General features: G+C 44.3%; 1 protein-coding gene across 1 annotated transcript; it reads right to left on the bottom strand.

Annotated features, from left to right (window-relative positions):
• Nucleotides 1-88: 88 nt before the first annotated feature.
• sgpp1b (sphingosine-1-phosphate phosphatase 1b) lies at nt 89-16,400 on the bottom strand. Its single transcript, XM_026302185.1, has 3 exons — nt 15,220-16,400; nt 9,221-9,310; nt 89-3,904 (listed from the first exon to the last, which is right to left on the bottom strand). Exons 1-3 carry the CDS (start codon nt 16,078-16,080, stop codon nt 3,353-3,355), a joined length of 1,503 nt encoding a protein of 500 aa, XP_026157970.1. The 5' UTR covers nt 16,081-16,400; the 3' UTR covers nt 89-3,352.
• Nucleotides 16,401-17,097: the final 697 nt, after the last annotated feature.

Here is a 17,097-nt window from a genome sequence, read left to right as displayed (position 1 = left end):
CACACACACACACACACACACACACACACACTTTGCTGACACAAACTCTGACATCTAACCTGTTGTGCATTAACTGATGGGAAAATACTGATTTTATCAGTTTTTATTATTGAAATCTGCTGAACCAGTGGTGACACTTCCGGACTGTTTGCAAAAACGCCACAGGATTAACAGAGGTCATGTGTTCTCAACCAAAAACACAGAAAAACAAGGATAAACTTCCTGTTTCACTGGCACAGACGGGAACCCACATTCAGACACAAGAACGCTACAACAAACAGAAATGAGTCGGTGCACGAGGCGAGGCCACAGGATGAGGATCGAGCCGGGCAGCTGACGGACTCCATGTCCAAAACAAAGTTTCTGGTTTCAGCGCGTTGACAGAGCTGCTCATTTTTTACTTCTTCATTTAAATCAATAAAACAATCCAAAAAACCTTTTACTTTAGCAGTAATACCTAATTTGATAGTACAATCAGTGCACTGTACAGTTACACTTCACCTTTACATGTACTGCTGTTGTATAAAGTAGTACTGAAGGAAAATACTCATATATAAGTATTTTCACAGTTGTGATTTCACCCAAATTGAGTATTTGCTGAGTCTGTGCAAATATTGACCAGTGTTGACATAAAAATGGTTTTTTAGATTGAAAATCTTTGGTTTTCTGGAGCTCAGATCAACATTTAGGACCTTGCTGCCCGGCTCGGGGGCAGTGCATTCTGGGTACAGTGCATTCATATTAGGACAGTACCGTTTACGGCGACAACAACATCAACATACAACTGCTTGTCCAAAGGTGAAACACCACCAACGGGGGCAGCAGCACCTGAACGCTGCAGCAGCTGGGGGGTGGGGGGACTCAGCTGCTACAGGGGTCAACACAGGCGTCCAGATGTTCAGTCATCATCGTCTTAAAAAGCGAGACTCCGGACAAAGTTGCAGCAGCTGGACGGTCAAATGTCTGAGACGTTTCTGAACAGTATTTCAGTCAAAGTCTGAATTTTCCGTTTCTTCACCCGACGGTTACAGAAAAACCTGAACAGATTTCACACCGACAACACTGAGCCGCCGCCGCCGAACTGGAAAACACGCCCCTCCATCTGCATGTCCATTTATGCTTTGAGCAGGAACCCGATACAGGTTCTGACTCATTCTGGTTTTGAATGAGGATCACATGGAGGTCCAGTCAGAAAAGCAGCAGCTGAGCTGTGGATGCCGCCTGTCTCAAAGACCTTAGTCCAGACAAAGGTACAGAAGGCACAAAAACTTCTAAAATTAGTAAAAAGTTCCAGTACATGTACACAGAAGGAGAAAGTGGGGTCATTAGTGGGTTTGTTCTCGACTGTGAGTCAGCTGCAGCGTGGGAGGACGAGACAGTTGGAGTCGGTCTGTCTTTTCCTTCCTAACCTGGGTCAAGGAAAACCTGCTTGTTTTCTTATTTCTTCTTCAGTATAGAATTGGAAAATCTAGAATTATCACTACGATCCTTAATGTCCACTGGCCCATTTGGAGTTTAGACATTTCCAGACTCTGGAAGTTGAACCAGCTGTTCTGCAGTTCTACAAATAATTTCTTATTAAATAAACACTCAAAGCACCACACAAACCAGTTCTTATGTAGACGAGTTTATACTGAACCCTTCCAGCCAGTACCTATTATTATTATTATTATTATTATTATGATTATTATAATATTATTATGATTATTATAATATTATTATTATGATTATATTCCCAGGGGGGAGTGTCAGATGGAAAACTGAATGAAAACGTGTTTAAAATGAGGCAGAACTGACACTTCCATAAAAAGAGCAAAACATCTCTAAGAACCTTTAGCCCAAAATGACTAAATGTTGGTTAATGTGCGAAATATTTCTCCTTCACCAAAATCATTAGTTGGATCTGCAACAAACATTCTTCCAGGTTTATCCCTGAATAAACTATGATAACTGGCTCCGCACGTTACTACAGGCTGTGTAGGTTCTGACGGTGAGACCCAGTTTGGTAAAAACTCGTCCAAAGGACTGGCTTTGTGGACAGGTGCTGTAATCTGGCAGAACAAACCAAAACTAAAACCATCAGGGCGAACACGTTTTACATCTGATCGAGTTCATTGATAACTTCTATTGAGCTCGACACCGTTAATGTGATCGTACACTGATTATGATGATGCACAGCTTACAGTCTGCACTCTGCTCTATTAATGTTTAGGAACTTAAAACGTTTGTGACTTGATCCTTGTGATATTTGGACTAATTCTTGAAATTTGGGCCTTTTTTCTTCAACATTACGACTAAAATATTTTCCTCTTCAGGCCCTGACAGACAATCATATTATCAACAACATATTTTTGCCTGAGCTGCACCATCCTCCTCACGTCCTCCTCCCTCCTGACAAGAGGAGAGTGACAGGAAGTGGACGAGGGTCGTCAGGTGAATCCTCACGCTATCGAATCAGGTTTTACAGTGTTTCCAACAGCTGAGCCCAGACGACTTGACTCCCAGCATCCTTACAGAAAAACCTCAAAGTGACGCTTCCTTCCTTCATGCTGGATCACACAGACAGACAGCAGGGACAGAGCTGACATCAGAGCAGAGAGCAGACAGAGCGAGAGCAGCCCTTTAGGGAAACACTCCACACAGATGATCAAACTGACGGGTCAAAGGTCAGAGAGAAAAAGGAATCATAAAATCACTGGGTCTTATTGCTTTGAGACAAAGGGGGGGAAGAACAAATGTTCAACTTTTCAGACGAAGAACCACCTGATTGATTAAATCCCTAAACTCATTAGCTGGATGGTTCTTTGTCTGGACCCTTATAAGAACAGCTAAGACACAGGTCATCGATCAGTAGCAATCAGTGGCATCTCTAGTCTTTCCGAGGCCACTTGAGAGGATGTTTTGCCTTTAGAATGAATTAAGCTGGTGGGGGGGGGGGGGGGGGGGGCTGTTCAGATCTGGTGCAGTGTCTCCTGGGATCAGCTGCAGCCATATGACTGGATTTTAAATAGAGAAACAGAACAGAGAGAAGTCACTCGCCACAGTTGAAGCGATAACACTCGAGGCCAAATTAACCGGCTGCCCTGGCCGTCAGGACACTCCCAGGGAAGCTGTTAGAAACAATCAGTCAGCTGCCCCTGGTTCATCCATCCTGACCACTAGTCTGCAAACTGGAGGAAAAGTAACAAAACTGATAAACGTCAGCATCCAGATCAGTGTTTAGCCTTTAATTCACCTTGGTCAGTCCCTAACCAGCTGACTCTGGCTGGAAAAAGGGCTCTGGCTGAAACTGATCTGACGACTGCTGGAGGTGAATGTTTGCATCACTGTTGTCTAGTCAGTGACTGACCAATCAGGAGAGCTGTGTGACGCTGAAGAGCAGCGGGACCAGGAAGAGCACGTTGAAGCCCACTGCCCCGTAGACGATGTAGCGGTAGGGCAGCTCCACCTCCATGTGCTGCCTCGCCCTCCTCACGTCTCCGCTGGGCACCCCGAACACCCGGCACACCAGTGGGATGGTGACGGCCTTCATCAGAGCCCGCGTGGCCACCAACACAAGGACGCCCAGGATGAGCCGCAGCGTGGCCATGCCCACCAGACCCAGGCTGAAGCCGGGCATGGTGAACGGGAGCTGGGCTGGTGTCGGGTCAGGAAGAAGACCCAGGCGGTGGTTGACGTGGGAGGCCAGGGCCACGCCGGCACCGGTCCCCAGGATCTGAGCGGTGTCTCCCCTCGAGGTGCTCCAGGTGTCAAGAGTGAAGGAGAACAGACCCAGGCCCAGGTGGAGGGAGATGATGATGAGCGGGGCGTAGCGGCAGGTCAGGTTGAAGCCGTCGATCAGGTCCAAGGCCGGCAGGAAGAAGAGCAGGATGGACATGCTGTACAGGACGCCTGCGATGACGTCCTGGGGGAGAGAGAAGAAGAAATGTAAATAAACTGCACCAATAGCTCGTCACTCTCACAGTAACAGCAGGGACCATGTCGGGGTTTGGTCCCCGTCCAGTGTGAACTACAGTACAGAGTCACGTCAGACGCTCCACTCAGCACTTCCTCCAGATTTTTCACATTAAAAGGCTTGCAGCTTTCTCCTTACATGTAGGCTTTAAATGTGAAAAACGCCAGGAAGTTGTGCTGACGGTAGCTCGAAGAGGAAGAAAGAAAATGATTATCTCTGTTAAGAAAATAAAAACTTACATAAATCTGAATTCACAATATGAGCTGTAGTAGCAGGAAGTGTTTTTCTTCACTGTTGGCCAAGATCATTTATCTACATCTCCCAAGTTCAGATACAAACCTCTCCCCGATTGTGTTTTACTTTTGACACCTTTGTTCCACTCCACATGAACCTGATAACGTCTTCAGAGAAATATCTGTTGGTGCCATTCCTTCAAATAAATGAAGGAAGCTGCCGAGTGTCGACAGGAAACAGGAAAACGGCGAGCTCAACATGGCGGTGAACTGTGGACTCAAACACAGAGGTCATCCCGGCAGAAACTGACAGTCCTGTGCTTCCTGATCCGGCACTGAGAAGACCTACCCTCCTTAAGCAACCACAGAACTGAGCAAGAACTCCTGCTGAGGCTTTTATTTTTATTGCTGTCAAATTTCTCAGTGTTCTTGTCTTTACTGTGTCATCACATTCACATCATCAACTTTTCCAACACTGAAAACATGTTATCACTGGATGTTTTTTCCATGTGAGCATGTGTGCTGCAAACCACCTGCAGGGAAAGAACCTCATTACGTCTGTGCACACTGGGCGGAACGTGTGAATCAGCACCCTCATCATACTAATCTGGGTGTGCAGCGTTTACTTTGCCAGTCTGACAGTATGTGTAATTAGTGTCTACTTTCCATCAGTGATCTGACTTACATTTACGTAGAGTCCACCAGCCAAAACACTGGGTCATTCAGCCACGCCCGGCTGAGCCACATCTGGAAGGAAACCAGGGACCTGTTTCAGCTTAAATATCTATTTGGCTGTTTAAATACATGCGGTGGTAGGTAGAAGCCCTGATCTCACAGGTCATTAACCTGTGATGAGCTGCAGAACCGATGTGCGGAGCTGCACGAGGCTCAGCAGGAACCTTTGACCCAGCAGCCTCCCTGGCAGTACACGGACCAGACCAGTGCGAGGCCACTTTCCACTGTCTGACCCTTTAAAAAATACTCAGCAGCAAAAAAACACAGGAAACCCTCCGAGGGCCATGGTACTTTATCATTTCACTGCTGTCACTGAAGACTTTCATCGGCCCCGTCTCTTTGCTAATGCCACGTAGAGGAAACTGTGAAACAATGAGCAGTCAGATCCGAAAATGAGGATGAGACAACCCCAGATGAGCGCGTCAGTACCGATGAGCTCAGTGAAAACAGAACCACTAATATTCAAGTACATAAAGCCTGACCCAACCAAATCCTGCCTGCTGCTCATCTGGAAAACGTCACGACTTAATGGATCCAGCTATCGGGATCACTTATACAACTGCACAAATTCAATTTGTGGACTATTTGTGGAGTGAATGAGAGTCTCTTCTCGTCTGGACTGGAGTGTTTTTCGCTCCCCTCTGTTCCCTTTCTTTTCCGATCGGCACTTATTTTCTTTGGTTGTACTGGACTCTGTCCATGTTTCCTCTTTCATTTGGATGATATCAGGTAGAAAGGGTCGGATGAGACAGACCCAGGAATGGAGCCTCCGCTGGCCAAGAAACTTTGACCATTCTTTTATTCCTCTGTGTAATTTACTATCTCCAATCCTCTTACTTCATAGGTTGCTTTTCTTCTTGTTTGCCATCAGGCTCAGGAATCCAAACGCCGGACTCTGTACGATCATGTCTATAATAAAACTCCCATCACAAAGAACACAAGGTGACACGACTGCATGTCTTTTGTCGTCTGATCAAGATGATTCTGCTTCATACACATGCAGAGACAGGAGGATAACGGAATGAGTCTGGTGGAAAGTAACAGAAAGAACTGGACTTCTTCCAGTTAACGTCACTGCAGCAGCTGTTTGGGCCCAGCAGTCACGCTGGTGTGAATAAGAAAAGCTGGAAACTGAACACAGCTTCACCAGCATTACTGCAGGTTATTGTCTAAAGCTTTGAAACGTCAGAAAATAAGAAAAACTTTGCTAAAAGAGTTTCAACAAAAACTGAACACCATCCCCTTCCATGAGGGAGGATTTACTGTATTTACTGCAGGTGTACCTAATAAACTGACTGCTGAATCGAGCAAAAACAGCACAAACCCGAGAGAAAGTGCTCCTTTAGTGGCTCGGTAAAAGGTTAGCAGATGTCAACACCAGCAGTGCAGGAACAGCTTTTGGTCTCCAAGCTGTTCCTGCAGAACAAAGGAGGAGGAAGGAGTTTCATTGGGCGTGATGATTTCCAGAGCACATTAAGTGCCCGGCAGGCCTGGCAGAGCGGACCGTTAATGGTTCGCCATGTGTTCAGGCTCCACTCCCTGAAACACAACAGTCCCCATATGGCCTGAGTGAGCAGACACCAGCCTGCGTCATCAGGTGGAAATGAGCTGTGTGCATGTCGGCCCAGATGGACCACTGTCCTACAACTCTGCTTCTGAGATCTCGACCCAGATGTTTTTCTGGTATCACGTTTAAACAAATCGGGTTCTTGTGGTGCTTAAAGAAAACATGAAGCCAATGTCTCTGGAGATTTCTGGTCTTAACAGCTTGCAGCTCACACTCCTCATCTTAGCACACAGACATAAGAACCTGTTTCAGAACTTGGCTGAGAATCATCACACTGTTTGGTTTTCTTCAGTCCGAAGACTGAATCCACTGATCGCTGTGTGTATAACCGCAGCTACACAAACAGCTGCTGCTATCAGGCGGCTAAACACAGTGCAACTCACTAATTACTGGCACGTCTACATTATGGGCACTATAATCCATAACTACAAAAGTAAGACAGTAAATGATGATGGCAATGTCAAAGAGTCAATAATTTCAGCAATGATTAATGTTTACACCAGGACTCACCATGTCCCACAAATCCCACATCTCACAGTGCTCAGACCCGTGTCCTATAATTTACTCACTGTGAACTGAGAATTTAATTACCTGCTAAATGAATACTATTAGACCCTTATTCTAGGTCAGCCCCCATTTGTCTGAGGAGAAAACCAGCACATTCTTACCCCAGAATATTCAGCAGCCTAATGATGCTGTCTTTTCTCTGTATTGTAACGTCTGTATGAGAAGCATTAGGTTCTCAGCAGAGCGGTTGGGTTTAGGCACTAAAGCTGTGCGGTGAGGTTCAGGCAAAGATTGTGGTTTGGGTCAACACTCAAAGCACATGTCGCACTGGAATCGAACAGCTCTGTCCTGTGGGAAAGTCCGACCCACCCATCCACCCCAGTCCTAAGGCAAACCTTCGCCGTCCATACATCACCATAACTTCATGAATGGAGCTGTTGCTTTAAGACGCTGATGTGAGCAGGTTGACACTGTAGTGGACGAAGCATCAATATTTGATGCCCTGGAAATGTGAACAGGCTGGAGGAAACGGGGGTATGTTTCCGTTCAGATGGTGAGACACAGACTAACGTGAGCAAGCAGATGTGCATGTGGTTCCCGAGGGGGAGGTCATAAATGCGACACCACCTGCGGGCAGCCACAGAAAAGAACATCTCTGATGTGGAATTACATTCTAGGTTCATCTGGGAGGACAGCCAGCACTGCTCCCACACCACCATCCATCAGTCACTGTGACACAGCCACGGCCACAGAGGCTGCCGGCAGTAGGCGGCTGAGAGAAATGACCCTGGAAAGGTTCATGTGACCCACACAAACATCTGTGCTCACTTTCTTAAAGTAACGCACGGGCCACAATATTCTGAATTAATCTGATTATTGTCTGAGATCTGAGGAGGAATTGCAGAGGGTCCATAAAATTTGGTGACGGCAATAATTACAAATTACGACAAACAGCATAAAAACTACTAATTATTATTATTTTGGGAAAGTAAACATGGAGCACACCACATATCGGAAATACTACTGGTAATAAAAACCACAGTACATGCTGGTTAAAAAAAAAGGCTTTTTTACATGCAGGCTCTTTGATAAGCATTGAAGTACTGTCTCCACTGTTCCACACAACATTTTGCTGTGTAGTTCTTTTTGTTACTGAAAAGCTCTTGCAGGTCTCTCACAAGCCAAACTTTGAAAAAATACTTAAATACTTTAAAGCCCTTTAGGGCACCCTGGGTAATCACACCCACCCAGTGGTGTTGGATTATGTTTTTCATGACTGTACCTGTATTGTACTGCCCTGCTGTCAGCAAAACAATGTCTAACGTCAGAGCAGCAATTAAACACACACGGGGAACAGGTTTTTGCAGGCATGAATGTTCTTTAGAAGCTCTCCAGTAAGAACTGTGAGATTCTGGCACCCTTTGTTTATAAGCTACATAGACACCGAGCATAGACAGATACAGGCACACTGAAGGCAAGATGCATGTTCCAGATTAGCTGGAGGAGGTCAAAGTGAAAGTGCAAACATAAGTCCAAACAGCTGACAAACTGAACAAGAAGAAAAAGAACTGAACCCTGCAAAAGAAAAAAGACATTCAGGAAAACAAACATTAAAATAGAAACTAGTTCCTTCATTAAAATATGGCTGAAGTTTTTTCTGTGCACAAATCAAAATGCCTGAAATAATTTCAGACAACAGCTGATATGCTGCACAGAAACCCAGTGGTTCAAAGCCCCCTCCACTGCTGCTCTGAAAACCCAAACCAGACTATGAGAGTGCTGACAGGGGACCAGAACAGGACAGTTGTGGTCCACATACTAAACAATGGGCTAAAATTCAACATAAAGCTCTGTAACTCTATCTCTGAGAGGAGCTGCAGACTCAGCTCATAACTCTCTGTTGTCATTTCACAGTGTTAGTATAAAACTGCTGCAAAACTCAAATTAGAACATTTTAGAACTTTTGTTAATGAATACGTCTCAATATTGTGGTTGGCGTTCAGCGTTATGGACAAAAATCATCTCAGTCTGAATATTACGTGCTCAAAAACCTAATACAAAAGTGCATCCCAGTGTTTATCTGAGGACATGCAACTAAACACTGAAGCACATTTATCACGTTCAAACGGACAGGATGACGCTGCACTGGCACTGCATCGCTGGCACCGTCTGTGTCTGTTTGTGTGTGTGTGTGTGTGTGTGTGTGTGTGAGGTCAGACGTACCAGGACTGAGTGCATTCCCATGTAGATTCGACTAAGGCAGACGAGCAGACACCAGCAGAGCGCCAGGCTGAAGCCCAGAGTGAATGGGTACTGTGGAGGTGAAAGGAAACAGTTTTCATTAGGAGATCACACATCCGCAACATCTGGCGATAAACCTGTCAGGCTGGTTGTAATTAGCAGAATTACAACAATCATGTGTGATTAAGTGATGAAGAGGTGATGAAGGTAGGAAAAACCAGAACAACATAACAATCACTGTTCTCTATTTCTGATCATTATTATTTCTGGGGCCACAGGTGGTGTTTTTGTAAGACATACTAAAATGACAGGAGCAGGGCTGCAACTAGGCATCATCTTATTCTCTGATTAATCTTTGAATTATTTTCTCAATAAATTGATTAATCATTGGGTCTTTGCCTTTAATGTGCACTGCCTGTTTTACACTGTGCAATAAGTAACTCATCCGCTGCATGTTTACTGACCTGCTGATTATATGATGATAGATACGTGCACTGGAGGTAACATTCAGCTTCACTACTTTGCTTAGTGCACAGTCGGTAAAAGGCCTCGATAAAATGTTGCAGCAAAGTGCTGATATGATTATCTGCTAATGTGTACTGGACTCAGAGGATGTCATAAATATTTCAGCATTCTGCTCTTATCAGATGGACTTATATGGGCTGTAGCAAAGACAGAAGGGAGGAACAGAAAGTCTGAGTTCCCACAACTTCATGTGTATGAAGTCAGATTCTTTTTCACTGCACGTGACCTAGAATATTTCTTCTGCAATCAGCGTAAGCTGAAAAAAAAAAAAAAGCTGCAGTGACTCACTGTACAACACTTTGGATCAGAGTCACATGAGCCTCAAAATCAGACCCAGAGCCATGAGAGCTACATGTGACATGTACCTCAACGCTGAGCCAAACAGTTTTGTATTATGTCTCATCATTGTGGTTCAGATTTCCACTCACACACCATCAGTCCCAGACCTGCAGCCTCCAGGGGGAGGTCAAAGTACAGAAGATAGAGGAGGATCAGAAACGTATGTCTCAGCTGCTCCACAGGCACCATAATAAAGATAAAAACTCGAAATCTCCCCATTTAAACTGTGTGAACCCTGCTGTCCTTCTCATCTGTGAGTCTTCAACCTGTGCTCCTCCATGTTATCGACTTGTTGAAACGCTGATTCATCCCTTCAGCCAGTATTTCATGGTGACTGAATGAAAACACGCAGAATGAAAGACGGCTGTAACCGCGGCTTAAAAGATTTTACAACCTGCGTTAGCCTGATGGGTTAAAAATAAGAAAACAATGTGCAGGCTGCCATTGGCAGCTGCTGAGCCACTGGACAAATGTTTATGGGTAACACAGACATGACATAATGACATAATGAAATCATATTTTAATCAACAGGTGGCTAAAAGTGTTTAAGGCTGAATAACTGGTTAAGAATTCTCTGGTTCCAGTTTCTCAAACGAGAAGATTTACCACTTTCTGAATGCGTCTGGGATTTGGAAAAATAATAAGCAGTTTGAACACACATCAATTACAAACTGCATAGTTCACTCTCTTCTGAGAAATTAACCTGCAGATTAATTAATTAGGAAAAGAATAATTGATAAGACTTGGGAGAGTCTCAGTCATGCACAATGATGGAGCGTTTCCGTTTAGAGCCACACATTTATGTTCCCACTGGGGTTCACTTTAAAGCACCAGTTATAAACTCTGAGACCTCGTTCAAAAATGCGGTCAGCGCAGAGGGAGATTTCTGGTTGGGAAAACAGGCATCTTTATGTTTGTGGATTAGCCGTGAAGCCGGGTCAGACATGCTGAGATCACCGTTTGTGTTTAGGGAAAAAACTAGCTGAGAGTCTGAGGGGGAGGCCTGGGGAAACGTCCAAACAGCATCATCTGTCTGTCCAAGTGCAAACGGAGCATGTGACGTGGGTGTCATGGCCGTGTTTGCGCGCTCACGCTGGCCTCGGGCCGGGACCACAGCCATGCTGTGGCGGTCACCTCATGCTAAATTTTATGGACATATTGTGTTTTTCCTGTGGCTTGTGGTTCTGTGCACACCACTGATTGACTGTTACCCTCAGTGTAGTGTGTGCTCTGTGCAACCTCATGTAACATATACTGTACATACATACACACCCAAACCGCACAGCTCCAGGCTGTGCTGTGACACTGCACACATCATCCTAAAGCTACTACGATTTTCTTATTGAATAATAATCAGCACATTATTTCCTCTATTTTCATTTGTTTGGTCCGTACAACACAACATAAACCCAAGAAGCAGAAAAGATTTATCAACAGTGTGCTCTCACACTCACCATTCACCAGTCTGTGTCTCTGAGGGTTTGATTTGTCCCTTTGTGAGCTAAGCAATCAATCAATTAATCAAAATTTTTTTTTTTGTCACCAAAGGGCAAATAGCTGTGCAACAGTGACATTAACACACACCCACACAAGACATGAAATTAGGTCAGAAAATACAAACTCATCAATAAAAGAAAGGAAAAAAAAAACAGATCAGTTTAAAGTATATAAGTTACAAAGAAAGGTCATTGTCATTTATAATAAATCGATAACTTCCTCACAGAGAGACTTTGAATCTATTTGTTAACCAGAACACTGGCTTTAGATTTAGAAGTCACATTGCCACAGAAGAATAAGGCCAACCACAGCTTTAAACTGAGCTACGTTTCTAAAGTTTAGAATTTCATTTGTGTGCACACACCTGAACTAGCATGTCAAATCTATTTGCAGACACTCTCTGTCACAGCACCTAGAACTGCCTTTCCTTCTTTTGAATGCACCATCAGATATTTTAGGCTGATATTCATCTATAATTTGAATAAAGTGAAACATAATGTACAAGTGAGGGCTGCGTGTATGAAGCACGTTGCTGTTAAACTCCTTCATGCTTCCAGGAAAAGCTGCAGCGTTCCCACCTAATGTTCCTGCTCGAGGGAGGAAGCCTCACACAAAGCCTGTTTACGAGTTCACCATCTTGTTTTCTGTGTGGCCCAATGAGACAATATCATTAAAATTTATATCTCAGGGCCAGAATGTAAACACGTGTTAATATTCTGGGCTGATTTTTTTTCAGTAGAGCAGTTCTGATATTCTATTTCTGCCTTTTTCCTCAGCTGCTCTACTCTACTCTTCATCACTCTCTTCTTTTCACCCCCCATCCACTCATCATATCTCCCTCAGTTTGCCTTTTAGTCATTTTTCTCCTTCATCCCTCACTTTTCTGTATTAATTTCCTCTCAACAGCCCTTCATCTATCATGGTTTCATCTCGTCAAATCTCCCCTGCTGCCTGCTGTCTCCTCCTTTTCTCTCCTTGAACTGCTCTTTCATGAACATTGTCCTCTCCCTTATTTCTCTCTTACAATTATCTTCCATTGAGACATCTGGCTCGTGTTATGGTCTGGGCTGGAGGAGGGTGGCCCATCCAAACATTCCAGCTTTGCTTAGACAAGTCGGCCGAGGCAGCTGGGAACTTCAGAGAGAGGCTACGGCAAGCGGCAGGGAGGAAAAGTCAGTGACATCCTGGTGTGTTTGCCTTTTAAAGGATAAACAAAGCTGGATTATACATGCCATGATTTCCTCATTCATTATTGTCTTGTGTTTGATATAAACACATTGTGGGACAAAGACTTTGTTCTCAGTTTTAGAAGATATCAGCTATAAGTGATGGCTGTGAGGTTGAAAAGCTCATACCTTAACACTGGAAGTAACGATTCATCAGCAACAGAAGCTGCAGGTGGCGCTGCTGTTGGTCTTTGGTTATAGAAGAAGAAAGGAAGAGGTGGAGGAGAAAAATAAGGCGAAACTACGCTAAAAAGGATGAAATCATGGACACTACACTGACACACTGAGCTGCACAGCCACACACCAAGCAACACTTTAGAGAAAATGACAGAGCATTATGGGAACGGGACCGAAACAAAGGACAACAGCCAGTGCAGCATTTACAGTATCTGCTAAACGAGCAGCGAATGTGGGGGGAGTCTTGAACAATACTGGCCTACAACTGCAGATAAATGTTGTAGAATAGTCTTTCTTCACCAGGAAACAGGAACAGGTTCAGATGCATCACTCTTCACGTTAACAAGTCACGATTCAAAATTACTCGATTAACGGATTAGTCAATAAACAATGTGGTATTTCCTAAAAACAACTGACGTGTAAGTGTTTGTTGACCATGTACCTCATGGGTTGGAAGCTCAGCAAGACAATAAAACTGCACTACACAGACACAAGGAGGTGAATAGGAGGAGATGAAGCAGAAGACAAGTTGTTATAACAAAAATCCTGCATGAACGTTATTATACGTTATATTATATTATATGTTATTATATGGACTTGTAACAACGCAGGCTGTGAGTTGTCATCAAGAAATGATTCACTGATCAAAGCTGGTTTGAATTTCGGAACAAGTCTGGTTTTGACATTTGACATTGTGCTGTGTGAAGACCAGTGCAGCCGAGTCAGTTTGGCTGCTGACTTTTTGTGTTGTTGTTCCCACAGTGAACGTGATTTGACCACGGCACAGGCATGAAACAGTCAATGAATGTGTTCAGACAGCTGTACGGTGCTGACACCGAGCCAGACACTCATTAACTGGTAATGATGAGCCTCAGAAACCTTCAGAGGGCAAAGTCTCAGTGACCTGGGCATGTTTACTGCGGTCGAAGCGAGGTTATTACAGAGGCTGTTGTGTAAACTGCAGGACCGTAGGTTTGACCCAGCAAAAGTCATAGTGTCCATGAGCAGAAGCAGTAAAAGCCAAGTGGGTGAATGCCAACAGATCTTTAGGCTGATTGGGTGCTCTCTGTCAGTTGTGTAAGGTCTGGTTTTACTGCTGCGGTCACGGATCTATGTGTTAATATGTCCTGAGAGTGCCTGAATGGACCCGAGTGTATGCGGTATCTGCTCCGATCACGTGGGGGTACATCACAGTCTCTTTCAGAGCAGTTAACTTCAGTTTTTATGAGTAATTTTTTTTTTAACTTTCAGAAAGCAAATGTACTTAGAGCAGAAACTATAGAGGTGTCAGGTTATAGATTCTATTCAAGGCTGAAGAGAAATGAGCGTCTATGTGTATAACACAGTAAGTACAGTTCACTAACTGCAGCCTCCAAAATGATCATCCAGTTGAATCAACATCTCTCTGAGACAGTCTGAACACAAACTGAACATTATCACCTCAATGAAGGAGGGATTATTACAATTAGAAACATTTAGCCCGGGAAAATAAAGTGTTTTATGTTACACCATTACCTCAGATAACCTAACAATCAACGCAGCAATTACATCTCTCAAGATGATTTTAATGAGCATCACATGGGCAACTGAGAGATAAATATTTATAATGGACAAAGACTTATTTGGTTAGAATACTTGTTTTGTATTTGACAGCTCTAGTAAGGAGGTGAAAGGTCATCAGCAGGTGCAGCTTTCTCCGGGATGCAGGTCCCATTTAATTTCCATTCCTTCTTTACTGTTTCTGGGAGGCAGTAAAGTTCCTGAATGAAGTTTCACCTGAGCACTACCTGCTTAGTCTGTTCTCAAGTGAACCTTGAGGACTTGTTAGTATGTTCTTATTTATTTAAATCGTCATTAGCTTTCACCAGAGCACTTTCTAGTCTTACCGGGGACCAAAACACACCAAGAAGGGAACATAGTATAAAAAGCATCGTATTAAACAACAGGTCATGCTATTGGTTATTATATAGTGGATGTGTGAGGCCATGATGCTCTGACAATATCTGTTGTTTACCAAAAAAAACAGACTTGGGAGTAATTATTAACTTCCAATGACTTGAAATGTTCAGAATAATTTGGATATTACAGGAGAACAAGCAAATGTTGTGAAACATCACATGTGGAACTTTCTCTGGTTCTTTCAGGGAAACCAAGAGGAAGTGACTCCTGTTAACTTCTTCTTCGGTTATTTGGTTGAATACGAAGGGTTTACTTTACCTCCCACCGGCCGTAGGTCATGTAGAACAGGGAGAGGGGGATGGCCGTGCCCGACATGGCGTGTGTGGACGGCATGCTGTACTCCGAGTTGTAGAACATCTCCACTTTGACCACCGGTGGAGAAGCGGGCCGGGACCAGCCGATCACATCCTTGGTGCACTGTCCCAGATACATGACCCAGACCCAGACCATGATCAGCCTCCTGCCCACGAAGGCGTCCACGTTCCATATCACGAAAGGGAAGAAGGTGATGTAGAAAAACTCGTTGCCCAGCTCGGTTCCGAAGGTGAAGAGGTAGTACAAGAACCGGTTCTCGATCAGGAACTCCTGCCCAACCTCGCCCGTTAGTGAGTTTCTGCGGAGGGGTTTCACCGTGCTGCTCCGCTGGGCTCCAGAAACGTCACTGCCAGGCTCTGTTCCCCTCTCCCCGGACTCTGTGCCCCCTGAAAAGTCCGGCCCGGTCCCGCTGCGACCGTTGCTCCCCACTCTGAGCGTTTCTCCCCCGGTGGTCGCTGCGGCCACCACAGCCCCGTTTTGGAGAAGATTTTCACTTTCCTCCCCATGTTCTTTCACGACAGTAGACTCCATAATCCTCTTCCGAGCTCCCGCTGTTGTCGTCTGTACTTTCTCCCCTTCCCCAGCTCCGATGGCGGCCGGGTTTTCTCTCTCATTCTCCCCGGTGCTCTGACGATGACAAGCCCCGTTGTTGTGCGAGTGAGTCCGGTCCTCTTCCTTGCTGCTGCCGCTACAAACGGGTCTCGAAAAGGTCCCGCGGACCCCACAAATTTGCTGAAAGCGGGAGACAAGGTGTGGGTCTTGGAGATAGCGGAACAGCTCGATAAAACGGTGACTTTTCTCCATGTTTAATCCGGTTTAGCCACCCACACACAGCCGAGAGGAGGAACACAGACTCCGCTACTATCCCCGAACAGCGGATGCTAGCTCTCCGGCTAATGTTTGCTAGCTAACCCGGGCATCGTGCTGCTTAGAAGTGAACCCGTGGAGCTTTTAAACTATAACAACTTATCACAGCGACTGGTTATTATTTAAAAAAGAGAAAATGCTGTTTTCAGCTCGAAGATGACGGATAAACCGAACTGAACGGTTCTTTTACGACGCGGTCCAGACGCGTTCACAGTCCCGCTATCTGAGGGCTCTCTGTAAATGACAGCTCCACTAGTCAGGGCAGCCCGCCTTCCCCGTTGCCTTCCCGTGCTCTCGGAAATTTCGCAATTCTTTGTCCAGAACCACGTTTTGTTCAACAACGTTTATATTTGTAAATAACTAAAGCTGCACAAAAACAACGATATGTAAACTAAAATATAAAGATGATATATTAGAAGTTTGTCGGATGGGGCCATTTGTTTGGTGTGGTATGTGAATGAATTGTCGACTTGTGTCTCTAAAGTTTGAGTTTGTTAACTGGACAGGAAGGCAACAGTAGTTACGGAGTACGTACAATATAGCATACGTGCTGAGACGTCATCACGTAGCGTGGCCGTTTGTAGTTTGTAACACATTATATAATGGCGCAATTTACACATCTTTTAAAAAACAGACCTGCTAAAAACATAAAGAAAAACATAAACAGAAAATATGAAATAGATAGATAGATAGATAGATAGATAGATAGATGGATAGACTGTTGATATATTATTCCATAAAGATGCATAGAAACACATAAAACGTTTATATCTATGCACATAGTTTATTTTATAATCAATCACCTGAAAAAGGTTTATTGATCAGTTTTTTCAAAATAATTTATGTTAAATATGGAATATGCATTTTGATCAAAATATAAATTCTTGTTTTAAAATACTGAGCAAATCTTTTATAGTTGCCTTCACTTGTTGTTGTTGTTTTTATTGTAGTGAT

Source organism: Mastacembelus armatus, chromosome 22, assembly GCF_900324485.2.
Source record: "Mastacembelus armatus chromosome 22, fMasArm1.2, whole genome shotgun sequence".
Lineage (NCBI taxonomy): Eukaryota > Metazoa > Chordata > Actinopteri > Synbranchiformes > Mastacembelidae > Mastacembelus > Mastacembelus armatus.
The sequence above is the reverse complement of the archived record's forward strand: the minus strand, read 5'-3'. Positions and strand labels throughout refer to the sequence as shown.